The following is a 13238-nucleotide window of genomic DNA, read 5'->3' as shown; positions in this document are numbered from 1 at the left end:
AGAACTGAAAAAAGGAAAAAAATCAAAGGCCTGTTAAAAAGAAGGATCTCTTACCCTTTGAGACAGCATGGATGGATGTGGAGAATATTATGCTAAGTGAATTAAATCAGTCAGAGAAAGACAAGTATCGCATGATTTCACTTACATGTGGAATCTAAGGAACAAAAAAAAATTGACTAACAAGATAGCACCACAGACATGGAAGCATGAAACAGAATGACAGATCTCAGAGGGAAGGCAGGAAGGAGGGTGGGAAGAGATTAACCAAAGAATTTATAAGCATATATGCATAGTCCATGGACACAGGCAATAGACAGGTGAAGGCCTGGAAGGGGGGATGGGTGGAGGGAGGCAAAGAGTGGGAAATGGGGGACACCTGTAATACTCTCAACAATAAAATAAATTTTTAAAAAATTATATAGCTCGTAGGTGTACAATTCTATAACATATCATCTGTATATTGTATTGTGTGTTCACCACCCCAAAGCAAGTGTCCTTCCATCACTATTTATCCCCCATTAACTCTCTTTCTCCCCCACCCCACCTGTCCTCCTGCAATCACCATACTGTTTCAGTGTCTATGGGTTGTTGGTTTTTTACTTAATCCCTTTTTCAATGAGCCCCCAATCCCCCTCTCCCCCTCTGACAGCTGTCAGTCTGTTCTCTGTTATCAATGAGTCTGTTTTTTTGTTTGTTTGTTAGTTTATTTTGTTGCTTAGATTACTATAAATAAAATCATATGGTACTTACCTTTCTCTGACTGGCTTATTTCACTTAGCATAATGTTCTCCAGGTCCATCTATGCTGACACAAAAGGTAAGATTTCATTGTTTTCTATAGCTGAGTAGTATTGCATTGTGTAAATGTACCACAGCTTTTTTTAGCTTTTTATTAAAGTTATTAAGGTGATACTTTATTTTTAATTTTTGTAGATCTCCATTAACAGTGGATGAAATGTCCAACAGGAACCAGCAACTGTTTTTTTAAAATCATGTCACCATCAACCTGCAGAAGAATATCTTCTCCCAATGTCACTGAGTCCCACCCTTCTTCATTCCTATTGCTGGGGATTCCAGGGTTAGCAATGGTACAAATCTGGCTTGGCTTTCCATTCTGTGTAGTGTATCTGGTTGCTCTTGTTGGAAATATCATTATTCTGTTTGTTATCTGGACTGATCATAGCCTTCACCAACCCATGTTCTACTTTCTGGCCATGCTGTCAGTGATTGACCTGAGTCTCTCTACTGCTACCATCCCCAAGATACTGGGTATCTTTTGGTTCAGCCTTCAGGAGCTGTGCTTTGGGTGCTGTGTTGCTCAAGTCTTTTTTATTCACTTTTTTACAGTCATGGAGAGCATTGTACTTCTTGCCATGGGTTTTGATCGCTATGTGGCTATTTGCAACCCCCTCAGATACAGCATGATCCTCACCAACAGAGTCATTGGTGTGATTGCTGTGGTTGTAGTTCTAAGAAGCTTATGCATGATTGTTCCCATCATTTTTCTCCTTCTGAGGCTGCCTTACTGTGGACATAGAATCATCCCTCATACCTATTGTGAGCACATGGGAGTGGCACGTCTGGCTTGTGCCAGTATTAGTGCCAATGTCTACTATGGTCTTGGGAATATTTCTATCTTGTTTCTGGATGTGCTTCTTTTTTTTTTTTTTTTAAATATATTTTATTGATATTTTACAGAGAGGAAGGGAGAGGGACAGAGAGCCAGAAACATCGATGAGAGAGAAACATCGATCAGCTGCCTCCTGCACAACCCCCACTGGGGATGTGCCCGCAACCAAGGTACGTGCCCTTGACCGGAATCGAACCCGGGACCCTTCAGTCCGCAGGCCGACGCTCTATCCACTGAGCCAAACCGGTTTCGGCCTGGATGTGCTTCTAATCATCATCTCCTATGCAAGGATCTTATACACTGTCTTCCACCTCCCTTCTCAGGATGCTCGCTTAAAGGCTCTAAATACTTGCAGTTCCCATATCTGTGTCATCCTAGCCTTCTTTGGTCCAGCTCTCTTCTCCTTCCTCACTCACCGCTTTGGTCATAGTATTCCCCAGTATATCCATATCCTTCTAGCTAATCTCTATGTAGTCATCCCTCCTGCCCTCAACCCAGTCATTTATGGGATCAGGACCAAGCAGATCCAGAATCGGATACAGAGTATTTTTGTTAAAAAAAAAATGAGATGTAACTGATTCCAGTTATGGAAGTATAAAGTCTGAGAAGACTGAAATTTGTAAAAAAAAAATTAATAAATAAATTTATTTCACCAAAATTAATTGATATATGTATATGTATATGTATATGTATATGTATATGTATATGTATATGTATAATTGGCTGTAATTGTTGGAAGCCAATTGTGTGCCTGAATGTTTACTTACAATGATATTCTTTATTATCTCTGGCATAAAATATGTCATATAAGAGTAAACTTCAAGAAGAACTTGATGGGGATTAGACTAGTTTGTATTTTTTTTATGTGTGTGTGTGTGTGTGTGTGTGTGTGTGTGTGTGTGTGTGTTTGTTTTTCCTTTCTATGCTTTCAAGTTTCTGATTCTATGAAGCTCTTCATAAATGATCATCATTTCATACTCTCATTCTTGAACTGGTAGGTTTAATATTGTGGTACCTGTGATGGCCTTTTTTTCTTGGGGTTTAAAAATGCTTGTGGAACAAATGAAAATTATACGTGAAGTTAAATTGATGATTATAAAAACTTGTGAACATATTAGTTTTTGTTTTGTTTTGTTTTGTTTTGTTAATCCTCACCCAAAGATATTTTTCCATTGACTTTTATGGAGAGTGGAAGAGAGAAGGAAAGACAGAGAGAAACATCAATGTGAGAGAAACACATCCATTGGTTGCCTCCTGCATGAGCCCTGACCAAGGCACGGTCTAGGGAGGAGCCTGCAATGGAGGTACATACCCTTGACCAGAATCGAACCTTTGGTCCACAGTCTGAAGCTCCTTCCATTGAGCCAAATTGGCTATGCCTGAACATATTAGTTTTTATTGTTTCTCCAGCCCATGTCCCCCCACAGAAACAAATATTTGACAGCCATCCATAGACAAAAAAAAAAAAAAAGCCTTTGTGGGAGCTTTGGGATCCAGGTAGGAGGTTGTAAAACCCAGGTAGAGCCCCCGACAGAGAAAGGCTGCTTTGAGAAAGCAAGCCAATGGCAAATCAGATGATGGTGGTCCTACCTACATACTGGAAGCAGCCCTGTCCCCTGTAAACTCGGCTCCAGTCCCATTGTATGGGGTCCTGTCATTAGCTGCTTCTGCCAAGGAACCCAGGAGGTGCCTTGCCCATTTGTGTCTCTTATAAACAGGCACACCAACCTCAGATCTGACTGTGATCCATAAATCAGTCCCATGACCTGATTCCAGTCCCAATTTACCACAGATCACCCAAGTGACTCAGTGGGAATATGTTCAGAGACCCAGGGGAAGCCCCAACTATAAGCAACCTTCTTAACAAGCCTGCCAACTGTGGCCCTGACTGCAAACCAGAAGATAGTCATAAGACTTGGTTCCAACTCTATTCAACCATGATCGCACAGGTAGTCCCATCAGTCCAGGGACCTACTGGGAGAAGGACTTTACCTGCCAATGCCAGGCTAAAAACTGAAGGGGTGGGGGCTGGGGGGTACCTGTTCCTTCAAATGCACATACCAACTCAAAGCTACATGGATCATAAAGAATCAGACAAACAGGACACCAACAAAGGTAACTAATAAAGTTCCAATGACTGATCCTAAACAAGGGGAGATCTATAAACTATTTGACACAGAATTCAAAATAATCATCTTAAAGAAACTTAATACACTACAAGAAAAAACAGACAATGAAATGCAATCAGAAAAACAGCATATGAACAAAATGAGAGATCCCACAAAGGAATGGATATAAAAATAAGCGAAACAGAAATCCTGGAGCTTAAAAATATAATGACTAAACAGAAAAATGCAATAAAGATAAAGAAAATGTGATCTAGATATGCAATGAAATATTATTCAGCCTTTAGAAAGAAAATCATGCTATTGCAACATGTGGACATAAACCTTATGCTAAACATTATGCTAAGTGAAATGTCAGTTACATAAAGACTGATACTGCATAATCTCTCCCACAGAGACCAAACTGATGGTTGCCAGAGGCGAGAAGGCTTGTGACTGGGTGAAAAAGGGTGAAGGGCTTAAGAAGCACAAGTTGGCAGTCATGAAATAGTAATGGAGATGTAAAGTACAGCATAGGGCATATAGTCAATAATATTGTAATAGCTTTGTATGGTGCTAGGTGAGTACTACACTTACTAGGGTATTGCTTTATAAATTATATAAATGTGTAACCACCATGCTATACACTGAGTGGCCAGATTATTATGATCTCTGAATGCATAATAATCTGGCCACTCAGTATATATATATATATATGAGGCCTGGTGCATGAATTCTTGCATAGGTGGGGTCCAGCCAGCCTGGTGAGGGAGAGGAGACATGGGAGGTTGGCTGGCTGGCCTGCTGGTCGAACTCCTGGTCAAGGGGACAATTTGCATATTAGCCTTTTATTATATAGGATATACACTGAGTGGCCAGATTATTATGCATTCAGAGATCATAATAATCTGGCCCCTCAGTGTATATTCAATACTAATATTACTAAACTGAAAAGTAGTTTTATAGTTATTCATTTAGAAAATAATACAATAATTAATAAAATAATAATACAAAAATAAATTTTTGTGTACTCACAACTGTAAACCTACTTTTGCCAACCCTGTATAACATCAAAAATCAAATGTAATTTAATGTTTTTTAATTTAAAAAGTCATATTGGGACAGCTGAATTCCAGAAGGAGGTGGGGGACTGCTGAACGGGGTTCCCCTGACCTGGCAGCACGAACTGCGGCTGGGTCCCCTCCCGGAGCTACGGGCTTGGACGCGGAGTCTGCGCCATCTTGATCCGGAAAGTGGAGCTTATCTGAAGCCTGAGAATCCACAACGGCGGCACCCCAGGAACAGCTGCGAGCCCCAGAACAACGCTCCCCAACTGGCGCAAGCACACGGGTTCAGAGAAGCTCTACACTCCACCACGGAAAGGTCAGATTTCGCCTGGGATAAGGTGAGGTCTCTGGTCCCGGCGGGAGAGAGGAACGCGGGTTTTGCGGGAGCTGGAGGACCAGGGAAGTCTGTGCCTAGAAAAATCCGTGGCTGTAGGGGCTGGCGTGATCTGTGACTGTGGAAAGGGGTCCTCAGAGCTGCTAAGAGAAGGGCACTCTAAAAAGCAACCCATTTTGATCTGAAGTGCAGGGACACCCTAAGAATTTCAGGCAGTCCAGACTTATGCGCAGCCCGTGCGCTCCCTGGGTGCCTGGGCTTACTCGCAGTCCCGGAATTCGCACACTTGGGCTTTTTCCTCTTCAAATCCTTGCATCTGATTACTAAGCCCAATACATAGGATCACCCAGTTGGGGACACCCTGGGAGACTGCAGGGGAAGGTTGTTTTTCTGGAACTTGGGGATCGGAGCGGGGAGTGACCATCAGAGAGCCAGCTCTGAGGCAGCCCACTCCCACAGGCCCGTGGCGAGTGCCACAGGGAAAGAAGGCTCTAACACTGCCTAGAGAGGACATAGATAGACCCGGAAGTCAATCCAGAAACACTGCCACCCAGGGGCTGAATCACAAATTGACTCTTGTGTAATAAAAAATAAAGGAATACGAGAAATTAAGACACACCGCCTGCTTAAAATCAGGACTGGCTTACAACACCGAAGAGCAGTGGATCGCAGGGAACTGCAATACTGTCTGGACTGAGAAACAGGCGTGCCAAACAGAAAAACAGAGGAAGTGAATGACCTTCACTACTCCACATTTTATTTTTACCTTTTATTTTTTTTATTTTTTTATTTTTTTTTAAATTTTCATTTTTTGCATCTTTTAATCAAGAAACTTTTTTTTCTTTTTTCATCACTTGATTTTGCCTTTTTAATGATTACATTTTTATTTTCAATCCGTATTATTACTACTGCTATTTTATCTTTTTTTTTTTTTTTTTTTAAGTGTCATTTTATTTTCTCTTCATTTTATTTTGGGATTAGGGTTCTACATTCTATTTTTTATCTTTCCTTTAGCATCGTTTTACTCTATCTCAACTCTACCTTTAGGCCATCACTCTCTTCCTAACCTCCCCCTTTTCAGTGTCCTGTTTGTCTTACCCTTTTACTGCTTTAGATTTTCCCTATTCTTTCTGTTTACCCCTTGTTAAAATTTCACCCTACTTACATATCTAATCTCCAATCCCCTGCTCCAAGTCCACATACACCTTTCCCTTCGCTGTCTGAGTTATCCATAAACTTGTCCTTATCTCTGTCCTTTTGTTGTTGTTTGCTTGAATGTAGATTATATCCAATTTTTATGCTTTTTTGTGAGATTGTTTTGCTTATTCTTCTTTTATTTATTTTTTTGTTTGTTTTGTGCTTCAGCTTTCCCTTGCCTCACTCCATATTAGTTGGTGTTGTAGTTTGTACTAATCCCCAGGCACTTGTTGCTGGCATTTGCTGGGATTAGTGATTGTTCTATTGGAGTTTTATCCCCAATATATATAGTCTGTTCCCCTTTCTCTCTTAGTCAATTTCTTGTCTCTCTTACTTTTTTTTTTCTTCTCTTTACTTTCCCTTTTCCCAATTTCATTTTCACACTCCTTTTTTCTTTTTTTTTTTCTTTCTTTCTTTTTTCCTCTTCTTCTTTCTCTTCTATCACCTAATTTGCCTTTCTCTGGTGGTCACCTTTATTGGAGGTTATTAATATCGTGAATACATTCCTGTTCAGTGCCTTGTGAGTTGTACCTGGTAGTGCTGTATTTTGTGCCTTTAAATCAACCCAGGAGAGAGAGAACTACATAACCAGACACCCAGAGAAGAGAGACCATGGGGAGACAAAGAAGCAGCCCGCATATGAAAGAAAAGCAGGCATCACCAGAAAAGGAAGTAAACGAAATGGAGGCAAGCAACCTTCCAGAAAAAGAATTCAGAGAAATGGTCATAAGGTGGCTGAAAAGAATGGAAGACAAATTCGACAATATGAGCAAGAACCAAGAGGAAATGAAGAAGAACCAAGAAGAAATGAAAAATGACATCGCTGCTGTAAAGAACTCAATAGAAAGCATCAAGAGTAGACTAGAAGAAGCAGAGGACCGCATCAGTGAGCTAGAAGACAAGATGGAAAAAAATACCCAAGAAAAGCAACTTCTAGAAAAAAAAATTAAAAGGCAGGAGGAGAGTCTAAGGGAACTTTGGGACAACACGAAACAAAACAACATCCGCATAATAGGGGTTCCAGAAGGAAAGGAAGCTGAGCAAGGAATAGAAAACCTCTTTGAAGAAATAATGACAGAAAATTTCCCAGATATAGGGAAGAAAAAACCCACACAAATCCAAGAAGCTCACAGAGTCCCAAGCAAAATGAACCCCAAAAGACCGACGCCAAGGCACATTATAATTAAATTGGCAAACACCAACGACAAAGTAAGAATCTTAAAAGCAGCAAGAGAGAGACAGAAAGTTACATACAAAGGAACCCCCATCAGACTAGCAACTGATTTCTCAACAGAAACTCATCAGGCCAGAAGGGAATGGAATGAAATATACAAAGTCATGCAAAGGAAGGGGCTGAATCCAAGAATACTGTACCCAGCAAGGCTGTCAATCAAAATTGAAGGTGAAATCAGGAGCTTCACAGACAAAAAAGGACTAAGGGAATTTATTACCACCAAACCAGCAATGCAAGAAATGCTAAAGGGTCTACTGTAAAAAAAAAAAAAAAAAAAAAAGAAAGAAAGAAAGAAAGAAACAGGAAGCGAAGAAGTAACACAGGGGTAAAGAATAGGAATGGCGACAAATAAGTACCTATCAATAATAACTTTAAATGTAAATGGATTAAATGCCCCAATCAAAAGACATAGGGTAACAGATTGGATAAGAAAACACGACCCATATATCTGCTGTCTACAAGAAACCCACCTCAGAAAAAAAGACGCACACAGACTGAGGGTGAAGGGATGGAAAAAGGTTTTCCAGGTGAATGGAAATGAAAAAAAAAGCTGGAGTAGCAATACTTATATCTGATAAATTAGATCTCAAAGTGAAGGACATAACAAGAGATAAGGAAGGTCATTTCATAATACTAAAGGGAGCAATCCAACAAGAAGAAATAACTCTGGTAAACATATATGCACCCAATACAGGAGCACCCAAATACATAAAAAAACTCCTGGAAGATATCAAGGGAGACATTGACAGCAATACAATCATAGTAGGAGACTTTAATACCCCACTATCACCATTGGACAAATCCTCTAAACAAAACATCAGCAAAGAAACATCAATCCTAAATGACTCACTAGACCAGATGGAATTAATTGACATCTTCAGAACATTTCACCCCAAAGCCACAGAATATACATTCTTCTCAAGCGCACATGGGTCATTTTCAAAGATAGACCATATGTTGGGACATAGGCAAAGTCTCTTCAAATTCAAGAAGATAGAAATCATATCAAGCATCTTCTCAGACCACAGTGGCATAAAACTGGAAATCAACTACAATAAAAACAACCCAAAGAAATCAAACACATGGAGACTAAACAGCATGCTATTAAACCATGACTGGGTTACCAGAGAGATCAAAGAAGAAATAAAAAACATCATGACAACAAATGACAATGAAAACACTACAATCCAAAATCTATGGGACACAGCGAAAGCAGTCTTGAGAGGGAAGTTCATAGCTCTACAAGCCTACTGCAAAAAACAAGAAACAGGGGTAATAAATTACCTAACCCAACAACTCAAAGAGTTAGAAAAAGAGCAACAAGAAAAGCCCAGTGTAAGCAGAAGGAAGGAAATAATAAAGATCAGAGCACAGATAAACGACATAGAGACCAAAGAAACAATACAAAAGATCAACAAAACCAAGAGCTGGTTCTTTGAAAGGATAAACAAGATTGATGAACCTCTAGCCAGGCTCACCAAGAAGCAAAGAGAGAGGACCCAAATAAACAAGATCAGAAATGAAAGAGGTGAAATAACAACAGATCCCGCCGAAATACAAAGGATTGTTAAAAAATACTACGAACAACTCTATTCCAACAAACTGGACAACCTGGAGGAAATGGACATATTCCTAGAAAAATATAACCTTCCAAAACTCAATCAGGAAGAATCTAAACAGCTCAACATGCCAGTTACTATGGAAGAAATTGAAGCAGTCATCAAAGAGCTTCCGGCAAAGAAAAGCCCGGGGCCAGACGGCTTCACAGGAGAGTTCTACCAAACATTCAAGGAAGAACTAAAACCTATCCTCCTCAGACTATTCCAAAAAATTCAAGAGGAAGGAACACTTCCAAGCTCCTTCTATGAAGCCAGCATCACCCTGATTTCAAAACCAGATAAAGACAACACAATGAAAGAGAATTACAGGCCAATATCCCTCATGAATGTAGATGCCAAAATCCTCAACAAAATTCTAGCAAATAGGATCCAGCAGTATATCAGAAAGATCATACACCATGACCAAGTAGGGTTTATCCCAGGAATGCAAGGATGGTTCAATATCCGCAAATCAATAAATGTGATACATCACATAAACAAATTGAGAGATAAAAATCACATAGTCATATCAATTGATGCAGAAAAAGCATTTGACAAAATCCAACACCCTTTCTTGATAAAAACTCTCAACAAGGTGGGAATAGAAGGATCATACCTCAACATCATAAAAGCTATATATGATAAACCCACAGCTAACATCATACTCAATGGGCAAAAACTAAAACCATTTCCCCTAAGAACAGGAACAAGACAGGGATGCCCACTCTCACCACTCCTGTTTGACATAGTACTGGAAGTATTAGCCACTGCAATTAGACAAGAAGAAGAAATAAAAGGCATCCAAATTGGAAAAGAAGAAGTAAAGCTGTCCTTATTTGCAGATGACATGATATTGTACATAAAAAACCCGAAAGACTCCATCAAAAAACTAACAGACTTAATAAATGAATTCGGCAATGTAGCAGGATACAAAATTAACACCAAGAAATCTATGGCATTTCTATACACCAACAATGAACTTACAGAAAGAGAGACTAAAAAAGCAATCCCATTTTCCATCGCACCAAAAAAATTAAGATACTTAGGAATAAACCTAACCAAGGAGGTAAAAGACCTATACGCGGAAAACTACAGGACACTGAAAAAAGAGATAAAGGAAATGTAAACAGATGGAAGAACATACCATGTTCGTGGATTGGTAGAATCAACATCATTAAAATGTCCATACTACCCAAAGCAATCTATAGATTCAATGCACTCCCCATTAAAATACCAACCGCGTATTTCACAGAACTAGAAAGAACTCTCCAAAAATTCATCTGGAATAAAAAAAGACCCCGAATAGCCACAGCAATCCTGAGAAAGAAGAATGAAGTAGGAGGGATCTCAATACCAGATTTCAAGCTGTATTACAAAGCCACTGTCATCAAAACAGCCTGGTACTGGCACAAGAACAGACATATAGATCAATGGAACAGAATAGAGAATCCAGATATCGACCCAAACCAATATGCGCATTTAATATTTGACAAAGGAGGCATGAGCATACAATGGAGTCAAGACAGTCTCTTTAATAAATGGTGTTGGGAAAATTGGACAGATACATGCAAAAAAATGAAACTAGATCACCAACTTACACCATACACAAAAATAAACTCAAAATGGGTACAGGACTTAAATATAAGACGGGAAACCATAAAAATTCTAGAGGAATCCACAGGCAGCAAAATCTCAGACATATGCCAAAAGAACTTTTTCAGTGATACTGCCCCTAGGGCAATGGAAGCCAAACAGAAAATAAACAAATGGGACTACATCAAAATAAAAAGCTTTTGCACAGCAAAAGAAACCATCAACAAAACAACAAGAAACCCCACTGTATGGGAGAACATATTTGCAAATGGTATCACTGATAAAGGTTTAATTTCCAACATCTACAGGCAGCTTATACAACTTAATAAAAGGAAGATAAATGATCCAATAAAAAAATGGGCAACGGACCTAAATAGAAGCTTTTCGAAAGAAGACAGAAGGAAGGCCAAGAGACACATGAAAACATGCTCAAAGTCACTAATTATCCGAGAGATGCAAATCAAAACAACAATGCGATACCATCTCACACCTGTCAGAATGGCTATCATCAACAAATCAACAAACGACAAGTGTTGGCGAGGATGCGGAGAAAAAGGAACCCTCGTGCACTGCTGGTGGGAATGCAGACTGGTGCAGCCACTGTGGAGAACAGTATGGAGTTTCCTCAAAAAACTGAAAATGGAACTCCCATTTGACCCAGTAATCCCACTCCTAGGAATATATCCTAAGAAACCAGAAACACCAATCAGAAAGGATATATGCACCCCTATGTTCATAGCAGCACAATTTACAATAGCTAAGATTTGGAAACAGCCTAGGTGCCCATCAGCAGATGACTGGATCAGAAAACTGTGGTACATCTACACAATGGAATACTATGCTGCTGTAAAAAAGAAGGAATTACTACCATTTGTAGGCACTTGGATGGAATTAGAGAACATTATGCTAAGTGAAATAAGCCAGTCAATGAAAGAAAAATACCACATGATCCCACTCATTTGGGGATAATGAAAAACATTATAAACTGATGAACAAAAAGATAGTTACAGAGGCAGTAAAGCATCAAACAGACTGTCAAATTACATTGGTAAGGTTAGGGAGAGGTGGGGGAAATAAGAGATCAACTGAAGGACTTATATGCATGTATATAAGAGTAACCAATGGATGCAAAACATTGGGGGGTGAGGGCATGTATGGGAGTGGGGTGGGGGTGGGGGGCAATGGTAAGATATGTACACATATAATACCTTAATAAAAATTTGAAAAAAAAAAAATATCCAAACGGACAATCTTAGGATGGCTGGATGGAAGTAAGTATTTCCTGCTCTGCTGAAGTGAAGATTCTGCTAGACAAAAATCCTCCTTCACTCAGCACTGGAAGTCAGTGAACCTAATTAGGTAGTGGGATTTATAGGGCTTCTTAAAAAAATCTGTAGTCCACAAGTCTTTTCCCCACCACTACAGGCTGTGGGGGTCCCTGGAGCTGCTCTAAGCACATTTACTCTTTTCAGTAAGGCAGTGGGTTCCCCAAAGCCCCACATTGTCTACTTGAATTCCCTACAATACCCAGGACACCGCAAGTGAAGGGAAACAGACTGCCTCTTGATTCATGTAACCCTTTTTTGGACAATTTTAGCTTTTAAAAAAAATAACTTTCTAAAATGTAATAGTAAAATTGGCACACACCCCCCCCCCAACAATTTAGAATTTACAATTTTGACTTTTTTTTTCTTCTTTTAATTTTATGAAAAAAATTAAGTGTTACAGATAAAGTTGAAGTCCCTTCTCATTGGTCAGCCTATCTCCCTCCTCAGAGGAATTTAGTGGGATCAATTTGAAGCTGTTTCTTAAACTTTTCTAGATTTAGTTTGAATAATATGTTAATCTTCAACTGTTTCTTGATCTAAGTAATTCAATTTCATGTGATTCAGCCTAACATATACACGTTTTGTGGATGTGCCTTTTAAAATGTACATAAATGGGAGAGAAACCAAGATGGCAGCATAGGTAAACACCTAAACTGCTGCCTCGCACAACAATTTCAAAACTACAACTAAAAGACAAAACAAACATCATCCAGAACCACAGGAAAGCTGGCTAAGTGGAAATTCTACAACTAGAAGGAAAGAGAAAAGCACACTGAGACTCAGAGGAGCTGCAGGAGGCAGAGGTACTGAGACACACGTGTGTGTGCAGAGAGGACTGGCAACTGAGTGCGTGACTGGCTTTCTCAAGCGGGAGGGAGACAAAAGCTCCTGACTGCGCTGAACTCCAGTTCCAGGTGAGACTCTGGGGACCCAGACTCATTCGGGGAGAAACTGGACTGTCTGGCACCGGACAAAACTAGAGGGTGGCTTTCTCTCAGAGGTGCTTGCAGTGATTACCACAAACACTGAGACACAGGGGCCTATTAGGGCAGGGCTGACAGGAAACCAATACTGTCTGCTCCACCCTGAGACTCCGCCCCATCCAAGCTGAGAACAGAGGCTTTTGCAAGTCTTATCTCATAAGGGTGTCTCC

General features: G+C 39.8%; 1 protein-coding gene across 1 annotated transcript; it reads left to right on the top strand.

Annotated features, from left to right (window-relative positions):
• Positions 1–991: 991 nt before the first annotated feature.
• LOC308233683 (olfactory receptor 52E8-like) lies at positions 992–2207 on the top strand (the record flags this gene model as incomplete). Its single annotated transcript, XM_080640655.1, has 2 exons — positions 992–1648; positions 1890–2207. The coding sequence occupies 2 exons, from the start codon at positions 992–994 to the stop codon at positions 2205–2207; spliced, it is 975 nt and encodes a 324-aa protein (XP_080496781.1).
• Positions 2208–13238: the final 11031 nt, after the last annotated feature.

The sequence above is a fragment of the Plecotus auritus genome (genome assembly GCF_963455305.1).
Source record: "Plecotus auritus genome assembly, chromosome: 9".
NCBI classification, from domain to species: Eukaryota; Metazoa; Chordata; class Mammalia; order Chiroptera; family Vespertilionidae; genus Plecotus; species Plecotus auritus.
The sequence above is the reverse complement of the archived record's forward strand: the minus strand, read 5'-3'. Positions and strand labels throughout refer to the sequence as shown.